The sequence below is a fragment of the Phascolarctos cinereus genome, unplaced genomic scaffold, assembly GCF_003287225.1.
Source record: "Phascolarctos cinereus isolate Bilbo 61053 unplaced genomic scaffold, phaCin_HiC Scaffold_3;HRSCAF=262, whole genome shotgun sequence".
Lineage (NCBI taxonomy): Eukaryota > Metazoa > Chordata > Mammalia > Diprotodontia > Phascolarctidae > Phascolarctos > Phascolarctos cinereus.
In genome coordinates this window covers 237,615,518-237,626,562 of record NW_027555736.1, presented here as the reverse complement: position 1 = coordinate 237,626,562, position 11,045 = coordinate 237,615,518, and the positions used below count along the sequence as shown (strand labels likewise).

Sequence of the window (11,045 nt, the reverse complement as noted above, 5' to 3'; positions counted from 1 at the left end):
GAGCCACAGCTGACCTCTGAGTGCCAAGCAGACACCAAAGGTGGATGAGCAACCCTGAAAAGGACTCAGCAAGCCCTCACATCAGAAATGCTCTTCCCCCCCCCGAACAGCCCATACACCCCCTTTGCACATTAAACACATATAGGTGTTTAATGGATACTTGTTTCCTTCCTTTCTGTTTTCCCAAGTCCTGTTCCAAGTACTGGGCATACAAGACAAAAGTGAGGACAATCCCTGTCCTCAAGGAGCTTACATTCATTCTAACAGGAAAGACAACAAGGATTCACAAATAAGTGAACAAAGAATATATGCATACTAGCCATGTTTCTCTGGGCAAGTCACTTAACCCCAATTGCCAGACAAGACGAGACGAGACGAAACAAGACGAGACAAGAAAATTTGCAAAATGCATACAACGTAGTTTTGCTAAGGAGAACACTCATGGCTGAAGGGTCAGAATGCAGTTCCTACAGAAGGTGGTATTTGAGCAGAGTCTTGACCAATGAAGATCTAGCCACAGAGTGTGTTAAACTTCATCTTTACCAGGCCTAGGCAAAATTATGTCAGTGCCTTCCACCCTCCAAAGTCTCCAGCCTTGGAGACACCTATTACCATGTTCCCCAAGAACAACTTAATCCACACAAAAAATGGTTTATGTATAAATCATTTTATTTAGAAATTGCACATATTCACAAGGATATCTCCTTAAAACATATTATGAATTATTCTTAAGGAACACAAATAGAGAAATCTGGGAAACTGTTTTACACCAAAACAAATATTTCAAAAGTAGTACAAATATTACTAACAACTTTTTTATTTAAACATACTTCATAAAACAGCAATTTTTAAAAAGTATCAGCTCCTGAGGAGTCTGTATCTCCCTGTATCGTACTGATGTTCTGAGAGTGAGAGTGGTCGTCCACATTCACTGAAGGCAAAGTCACAGACATCTTGGCAAATGTGGCCTGTGACGTTAAATGTGGTACTGCTTCCCCTCCTGCAACAAAGAGAAATTCCATTCAGCTCAACAAGTATTTATTAAGATGTTTACTTCTTTTTTTTTTTGGCTAGGCAATGGGGTTAAGTGACTTGCCTAGGGTCACACAGCTAGTTAAGTGTTATGTGTCTGAGGCCGGATTTGAACTCAGGTCCTACTGAATCCAGGGCCAGTGCTCTATCCGCTGCGCCACCTAGGTGCCTCAAGATGTTTACTTCTTCATTTTGAGTTTTTTCTACCTGGTGGTAGGTAGAAAAGATGTACAGGACATGGCCTGCTCCCTGATCTCAAACTACTTATAAACTTATCTAAAGACACAATACACCTCAAACAACCAGAGGGAAACAAAAAACAGTAACAATATAACCAACAGCCAACATATGTAGCAAAGAAAATAAAGGCAACAGAAAAAACAAAGTCCAACATCAGCAACTTCAACAGCGCTAATACAACGTTTTGTAGTAAAAGACACACAGAAAAAAACAAATATTCCAAGGCACAACATATAAAGGTCATTCAGTCAGGTAGAACAAGGTACAACTACCCCACAGATCTGTGTCCTACCCTGCCTTTGTAATTAAATATCAACAAAAAATAGCAGTAGACGTACCCTTTTAATTATCGTGTGTGTGTGTGTGTGTGTGTGTGCGTGTGTGTGTGCGTTCTGCCTAAGGCAATATTAAAACTAATTTCATTAAACTAAAAATAGTTTGAGAAGAGGTGTGGTACAGTAGAAAGCATGCATGAGACTTGGGTTCAATTACCAACTCTGATATTAACTCAGTTTCTTCATCTGTAATACTCAAATAATAAAAATTGTGGTAGCTATCTCAACCGACAATGAAGACCAAATGAGAGTACATGTTAAATACTCTTCAAACCTTAGAGGGCCACTATAATGTCAGCTGCTGCTGCTGCTGCTACTACTATTACTCACCCTGTTGTTCTCATCTTTTTCAATGGAATTTAGAGAGAGACAATCCTAAGACAAGTCGCTATCCTGTTATTATTCTTCTGTCCTGTTTTTAACATTCTGAGGATTACTATGCAGGTGAATAACCACTGCTTGTAGCTAATAATAACAAAGCCAATAATTGAGAGTATCAGGAGGTAGCAGACAGGATGACGGGAATGGTATGGAAGTATTTACAGATTGTTTTCTAGCAAAACAAGCTATTAATGCTTCATATAAAATATATACACACATAACTGGACCATATTTGGAGGGTCTGCTGGTGTGCTCAGCTTCTGAAGTTGCTCGGTGATACCTTCTGTTTAGAAAGACGGGCTCAGGCCTGCATGTGAGGAGAGGGTAATGTGCTTTGCTAGCCATCTGTATGCTCGTGAGAGCCACCAAAGATGTCACCTAAACCACTGCTTTCCAGTTCTGTGAAGCACCTGGAGTTTCAGTTGCCTCCCTTGATGTAACTGTTCTGTCATTCATTATACTAATGTCAGGCAAACTTTCTGGTTTTTATTTAATTTAATTCGTATTTTTCTTGTGCTGGACTTCTTGTGACCACATAAACAACCATTAATTTTCTACACGCTCCTCTTCCTTCGAAGTTCCTTTTTTTTTTCCCTTCGGCGTTTTAAGCCTCTGAAATAGAAGCTTTGCATTGGTCTTTACACTGCTTTGACTCTCGTATTGCCTTAACCTTTTAATTTTTGCTTTCAATTACTAATTAAGAGAGTCTAGAATTTCTGATATGCTTCTGCATTCTGTTCTGTGTATTTCTTTTTTCATGCCTTTAATTGGGTGATTTAGCATCTGAGTTTTCTACTGCATGTACCATTCATACTGATGTGATCCTCCAATGCCTTTCTTCAAAAGCACTCTCTGGGAGTTCATGCCCTCCTGGTGCTTGACACCTGGAGAGAGCCATCTTTTTCCCAGTGGTTTTTACTGCGTCAACAGGCGTAACATACTGTTGTATGTACGTTCTGAAATAGTTTACACTTTCTGTCATACATTTCTTCTCACACAATCACCCCTTCATTCAGACCTTCACCTCTCTTAGGCTACCACAACAGCCGTCTAACTTTAGGTCCCTCCCCACTAGAATACAGCCCCCACTCTGCTGCCAGGGTGATTTTTCTAAAATGTCGGTCTGACCATATCACCCCCTGATCAATGAGTTCTAATGGTTCTCTATTACCTCCAAGGTCAAATAGAAAGTCCTCTGCTTATTATAGCTCTTCATAACTTCTATTTCTCATCTCCATACTTTTGCATTGGCTGTCTCCTACACATCTCTACCTCTTGACCTTCCCTACCTTCTTTCAAGACCATCCAAATATCAACTTCTGCAGAAGACTTTTTCTTGTCCCCCCAGCTGCTAACTTATTCCTCTCTCAGTTTACCTACTATCTACTCTGTAGATACCTTGTTTAGACCAAGTGATTTACACATTGTTGCCCCTCTAGAACACAAGTTCCTTGAAGGCAAGGACTGTTTTCACCTTCCTTTGTCACTTAGAACAGTGCTTGCAATATAGTAAGTGTTTGTAGACCGACTTATCCAACAGGTTTCTTTTCTCTCTTTTACATTTAAGTATAGTAGTTTTAAATGATAAAATACCATTATTTTAAAATATAAATTAAGGAAAGACACTCAATTTCAACTACATTTCTAGTTATTTACTGATGTTTCCGAAGGAACAAAACACAAGCTCAATCATTAAACAAATACTTGTTTTAAATATATAATTTAAGATAAAAATAAAATAGCTTCTATAAAAAAGAGTAAATGTCCAGGCACCTGCAAAAACAATTCCAACTCTTTTCCCTTTTGAAAGCAATAGTTAATGAGAATGATTTGTTTCTTCTTATGCCAGATTCCAGCTGCTTCACTATGTTTAAAACTGACTTCAAAGTTTAAACACTGTCCTATCCCAACAATAACCTCCCCCAGATGGAATTATATCAAGTACCATCCTCAATGTTCTGAATACCACACCTGCAGCCCTTTAATTCAACATTTTATACACTTACAAAAGGAAAATGATATATTTTTTTTCTCTTCCCCACTTTGCGTATTTTTGAAGCATGCAGTAAAGCACACAAAAGGAAGCTTACACCTGGGCTGTATTTACAGACTTTTCAACAGAAGGAAAAAAGCGCTGGAATTTGAATCTCTTATTATATGGATGATCAAGAGAAAACATCATAAAAGAAATGAAATTATCTGAATAACCTAAGTTCGAGTAATCTTTTCAAGATATCCCTTACCTGCAAATAAAGAAGTAAGGTAATGATTAGGTTCGATATGTGTCCGATCCATGTCTCCTAGTGAATCTATTTAAAATAATAATGATTATGATCATGAATATAATGCATTTAGTTTAGACATATCATTAGATATAGAAATAAGCATAATTTATGCTGATGTTTTAAATTCTCTGATAATTATGACTCTTCTAAATCAAGGCAAATAAATGACTACTATTGTGGATGCCTTAATTTTAAGTCAAATATCATAATTTTAATGATAAGCAACAGAGAATCATTTTGACTAATTTTTCTTCGTGTATCAAAAAAAGAGACAAAAGGAAGCAAAAAGACCATGACAGAATTGCAATTTGCATTAAAAAATAGTACTGTTTAGGCAACAGTTTTCCCAAGATACCTTCCCCAAATGCATAACAGTTTCATTTAAGGACCTAATAGCCAAGTAGAAATACTGCTATATCCTTCTCCCCATGCCAGCGTAAAGTACGTTTCCCAAGATAATTTACCTATAACCACACCAAAAAGAACTGTCAAGGACAACGGGAAAAAAAAAACAAATAAAATTTAACTAATAAACAACCTGGAGAAGTACTATAACATAGAGAACAGAGAAGTGGCCTCAGAGCCAGCAAGACCCAGGTTCAAGTCCTGTCTTGGACACACAGTGACTGCACAACCCTGGGCAAGTCACTTAACCTCTCAGTGGCTCTGGCAGAGGAAGGGGCTGATCTTCCTTAAAAGAAGTTCTCCCTTGGGTATTCCTTCCACTGATGAAATTAAAGGTCTAGTGAAAAAAAAAATTCTAAATCCGTATTTTATCAACTTTCACGTTTATGTGAGGTAAACAGACTCAAGGTTGCCATCTTGTGGACTTTGGAAGGGGGAAGGAATATAAAACAGAAAGTTTAAAGGTTCTCCAATCAGGAATATACTTTCAGCCTGCAATTCTATACCCTATCTGTGCTGAATATACAATTATATCATAAAATTCTAAAATACAAAGAGAACATACACTCTTTGAGGACAGAGATTGTTTTTATTTTTATAGCTCCAGGACCTAGTCCAATGGCTTCGTTAGAAAAGCTCAACAATTTTTAAAAAATAAATAATCAGTAAATGTATGATGATATGGAAGCACACGTTATGATACTACATAAATTAAATTCAAGTATTTGTTAATTTCACAAATCAAGCAGCAAGTTTTAGGTAAAGATATCATGTCGTTAAATTAATACAATGTTAATTACTATTAAAATATTAATATAGCATTACCTGGTTTCTAAAAGACAGCAAGATGGTCTTATTATAAAGCAATTAAACTTTAACAGTGCTCAATTATTAAATGTCACAAGAGGAAAAATTATTTTTCAAGTGAAAGTAGTATATTAAAGAAATGAAATGTACTACAGATCTATGAAGAAAACTAATCTTTAAAAGTAAAAATGTTTTAAGCCTTAAAAAAGTTTTAAAGAAACTATAACTTTGCAGGAAACTATATCTCCTTGCTACCTTGGGTAAAGGTAAGAGACCATGGGCATGTAATACTGCATATACTGTCAAACACAGTTGATGCATTGGTTAGTGTTACTGAACTGCTTATTTTTCTTTTTTTTTTGTTACTAAGAAAGGTTCACTGTGTAGGGGAAAGTCAAATATTCAGAATAATGTAAAAATAAAAAATACCAACACAAATAAGATTTTTTAAAAGAACGAGACAAAATCAAATGTGCCTTTGATAGCTATAAAACATAAGGATGGTGTACACAGTTCATGGATAATTTGCAAACAATAGATTAGAGTGAAACAAGCAAATCTGAAATAATTAGTGAAAACTTTATATACATTATGATTTTAATAGCATATTCAACACTAGAAATTATTTCCAACACTCAAACATCAGATCTAGAGATAACACATGAAGGAGAAAAACTATACCTTGAAGCCTCCCTCTTAATAGTGGTATTCTTCTATCTTTCACCTCATGCATAATGAAAAGAAAAGAATACATGTATAAGCACTCCCAGCCTCCTTAATTCAATGGTGAGCTGCTTATTTGGCAATAAGCAAGGGAAACAAACAGTACAGTATAACAGAAAAATGCCTTGTGGTCAGGATCATGTGGGTTCACGGATAGGCTCTGATTCAATTGGCTGGGTAAATTAATTCTGTGAAAGTCATCTAACTTCTTGAAACATACCAGGCAACTGTCTAAGGCTATAACCTAGAGAACAGTTGTAGATCTGCATGGGTAGATGGGAGCTCCCTAGAAAGATGAAATCACAGATCCAGTAAAAATTGTAATGTGTTGACCCTTTTGGAACTTTCTTACTGTAAGACTAGAACTCAAAGAGACATATGAAACTGAGTGGGAAAAAGGCATATGAAACTAGGTGGGAAGAAACACAATGTACTTATAGATTTGAAAGTGGCATGAAGAATTAGTATTCACGGGGCACTGAACAAGTATGGAGCACTTATAGTAGATGCTGTGGGAGATTACAAGACAAAGAAGAAAAATACGTCATAAACTGTCCTTCAGATTGTTGGAATCTAGCAACAGTGATTAGCAGATGAAAAGAAGTTTCACTATTCTTAATCCTTGCTGCTGAATGGGGAAATACTAAAAAAAAACTTCCTAGTTTGACAAACACTACTAAATATGAAAATCTCTTTACATAAAGAAAAAGAGGATTGCATATGAAATCTTGAATCTCAAGTAGAGACAGCTTAGATTTTTACAGAACATATTAAATCTAACACAGGAGTTTCAACACTACCTTGCAATGCTGTATCCCTTTCTGAACTTCTGCTCTCCTCTGTGTATTTTTTAAATATTTGAGTGATGCTGTCTTTTTTTTTCTGGGTAATCTAATCATTTTATTAATAATGTCATCATTTTAATAAAAGGATGGTCATTTGGCCATCTCTATTACCCAATGATCCCTCTTGGCAATGGATTCACAGTTCATATGCTCTTGGAAGAGCAGATGTTCCTTAGGGTGGCAATCAACTCTGACTGGTTAACAATTAATGAAAAAAAGAATATTACAATGAGAGGGTAGGCATATTACAATGAGAGGCTTGGAGTACTTGAATCACTCAAATCTTAGTCAAAGAGACGTCAATTTCCGTATCATCTATCTGACAAAAGGGAGGATACACATTTTCCCAGATCTGTCTGAATAAACAACACAATGAGCAAGGATGCACCCATTGGACTAAGCTTAGAATTTCTTTTACTGTCTGATTAGATCTTGGCCTGAGTAAATTTCTGCCTAAGATTTCCCAGATGCTCTCTTTTTGGGATCACTTTTACTCCTTATCATAAAACTTCTGTTTACCACTCCCTCCAAAAAAAGTTCCCCCTTGTAACAAATAAGTATGTTAAGCAAACCAAACTATTACATTGGCTATATCTGAAAAGGAATTCCTCATTCTGAACCGCTAACATTTCACCTTTCTGCAAGTGAGTGGGAAGCTCAATTCAGCTTTAGTCTTCTGGTGTCATGATTGGTCATTTTAATAATCAAAGTTCTCAAGTCTTCGGCCAGTGCTTCTCGTTCTGTTTTTCACAATGTTGTAGCCACTGCAGAAGTTGTTCTGGCTCTGCTCATTCCGCTCTGCAACAGTTCATACAAGTCCTCCCAGGTTTCTCTGAATGTCTTGCCTTTTGCCATTTCTTAAAGGGCAATAATGTTACTATATACACACACCATAATTTGCTCTGCAAATCCATCTGGTTCTTTTCCTTGTTTCTTTGATCTCTGTGAAGCATATGTTAGCAGTGGTGTCTCTGACTCAAAGAGAATACGTATTTCAGTGACTTTGGAGGTAATAACTCCAAACTGTTTTCTGGAATAGTGAGACTACTTCATAGCGCATTAATGCCCCCCACAATCCCTCAAACAAATGTCATTTCCATTTGTCATCTTTGCTGATCTGACAAACACAAAGTAGAACCACAGAGTTGTTTCAATTTGCATTTCTCTTATTATTTGTGATTTGGAGGATTTTTTTTTCATATAGCTTATTGACAGCTTCTATTTCTTCTTTTGAAAACCACCTGTTTAACCATTTACTTTTGGGAACCAGCTCTTGCTCATATATTCGAATCAATTCCCTATGTATCTTGATCATCAGGCCTTTTTCAGAGAAGTTTGTTGCAAATACTTCGTTCCAGTTAGTTACTTCCCTTCAAATTCTAACTGCAATGATTCAGGGGGAGGAGGGAATCTTCCACTTTTTTGTAATGTTTATTTTATCTCCTGTGATCCTTTCTATCCCTTGTTTGATCATGAACTCTTCCCCATTCAGAGCTGTGAAAGGTATCTCCTTCCCTTCTCCTCTAAATTGTTTATAACGTGGCCTATTTTTATACCAAAGTCATGTATGCATTTGGAATTTATCACATTAAATGTGAAACAGTAGTTTAAACCTAATTCCTACCAGAATGCTTTCCAATTTTCCCCCAGCAATTTTTATAGAACAGTGAGTCTTTACCCCAGTAGCTAGGGTCTGTGAGTTTTTGAACAAATGTTACTATCAGTCATCAATCAATAAACATTTATTAAGCATCCACTATGTGCCTGGCACTTGGGATACAAACATGAGAGATGGACTAATCTCTATTTGCAAGGACCTTACATTCTAAAGAGAGAGATAAGGATATAGGTAAGCATATGCAAAATAAACATATGGAGAATAAATACAAAATAACTGCAAGACAAAACAGTTTGAGAGGAGGGGCCCTTGTAGTTGAGGGAATCAGGAAAGGCCTCACATTTAAGGTGGTAGTTGATTTCAGCCAAGCAGATACAGCTAAAGCATAAGATTGGAGATAAGAAGGGGCAGCTAGATGGCACAGTGGAATGGGCCCTGGAGTCAGGAGGACTTGAGTTCAAATTGGGCCTCAGACACATAATACTTCCTAGCTGTATGACTCTGGGCAAGTCACTTAAACCCAATTGCCTCACCAAAAAAAAAAAAAAGATTGGAGATAAAAGTGTCATGTGTAAGGAACAGAGAAAAAGCCAGTTTGGCTAGATTAAATAATTTAACATTTATTAGGCCCCACAATGTACAAGGCAACATGCCAAGTGCTGGGGATATAAAAAAGAGGGAAAAGACAGTTCTTGCCCTCAAGGTGTTTACAATTTAATGGGGGAGACAACCTATAAACAATTCTATACAAAGCAAGCTATATATAATATAAATAAGAAATTAAAAGAGGGAAAATACTGGAATTAAGAGGGATTAGGGAAGGCTTCCTGTAGAAGGTAGTATTTTAGTTGCTACTTAAAGGAAACCAAGGAGGTCAACTATCAGAGGGAAGGAGGGAGACCATTCTAGGCATGAGGAACAGCCAGAGAAAATGCCCGAAACTGAGAGATGGAGCGTCTTGTGGATCAGCCAGGAAGCCACCATCACTGGATCAAAGAGTACGTGTCAGGGAGTAAGGTGTAAAGAAAACTGGAAAGGTAGGAGAGGGCTAGGTTATGAAGAGCTCTGAACGTTAAACAAAGCATTTTGCATCTGCTCCTAGAAGCAGTAGAAAGCTACTGGAGTTTGGGCTGGGACAAGGGATTGTGAGGGAAGGGAACAGACATAATTAGACCTGCATCTTAAGAAAATCACTTCAGAGGCTGAATACAGGATGGACTGGAGTGGGGAGAGACTTGAGATAGGCACATCCACCAGCAGAAAATAACTTACAAGTAACATACAACAACAGAAAGATACTCTAGGGCAAGAATGTAAAAGAGATTAACGCCCAACAAAGATGAAAAAACTGGTTGGGGGTCAAGTGTTATGGATTTACATTTTATCCTAGAGACAACAGGAGCCACTGAAATTTACTGAGTAGGGGAGAGATGTGGTCAGATTTATGCTTAAGGAAAATCATTTTGGCAATAGTGCAAAGGATGGAGTGAAGTGGAGGGATGTGAAGCAGTGGAACTACGCTGGAGGCCACTGCAATCATCTAAGTGAGGAATGATATGGGCCTGAACTAAGCTGAGAGATACTGCTGAGGCAGTAAAATATGGCAACTGGCTGGATACGCGGGGTGAGTAAAAGTGAGGCTTTGAAAATAAAAGCCACTCTTATCAACCTTGGGGGACCAGAAGAATGATGATTCCATCTACAGAAAAAGGAGTTTAGAAGAAGGGCAGGTTTGGGGAAAAAGAACAAATTCTGTCTTGGATATCTTAAGTTTGAGATGTCTTCAGGATATTCAATTTGAAATGTTCACTAGGCAGACAGTGACACAGGAGAGAGCTCAGGAGAGAGGCTAGAACTAGATACATAGATCTGAGACTGGTGGGCATGGAGATGATATCTAAACCCATGATGCAAACGGCTGATCCAGGCAAAGGAGGACACTCCGAGAGTCTAATGAGCGTTAATGGGTTACATGAGCGTTTTTTGTTTCCTATACTTGTTCCTGTATGTGATCTTTTACGTCACGCAAAAAAAGGTACAGTGAAATAACAGCTCATATCTGAGAAGAAAACAAAAGGGCATAACAAAATACTGAAGGGATATTTGCTTTTTCTACCCCTATTGAAATGTCTTCAGATGGTCCACATTGAAACCCTTCTGGTTGTTCAAATGCATTTAACCTTTTCTAGGTTTCTCTTGACTCCTGTATTTTGGTGTGTTTCTGCTCAGCTCTAGCCTATTCATCAGAAATGCTTGAAAATCCTACACTTGACTGAAAGTTCATTTCCCTCACCTTGGATTACATCAGTCTTGCAGATTAGGCTATTATTAGTTGCAATTCTTTACTTTTGGCCTTTTGGAAAACTGCTTCCAA

At 37.4% G+C, this 11,045-nt stretch overlaps 1 protein-coding gene across 1 annotated transcript in view; it reads right to left on the bottom strand.

Moving 5' to 3' along the window:
• Window positions 1–648: 648 nt before the first annotated feature.
• The window catches only part of KIAA0586 (KIAA0586 ortholog), a 117,778-nt gene continuing 107,381 nt past the window's right edge, over window positions 649–11,045 (bottom strand). The window contains 2 exon segments of the mRNA XM_078151515.1: window positions 649–1,000; window positions 4,232–4,297. Of these exon segments, the coding sequence (XP_078007641.1) occupies window positions 849–1,000; window positions 4,232–4,297 (218 nt within the window). The 3' untranslated portion in view covers window positions 649–848.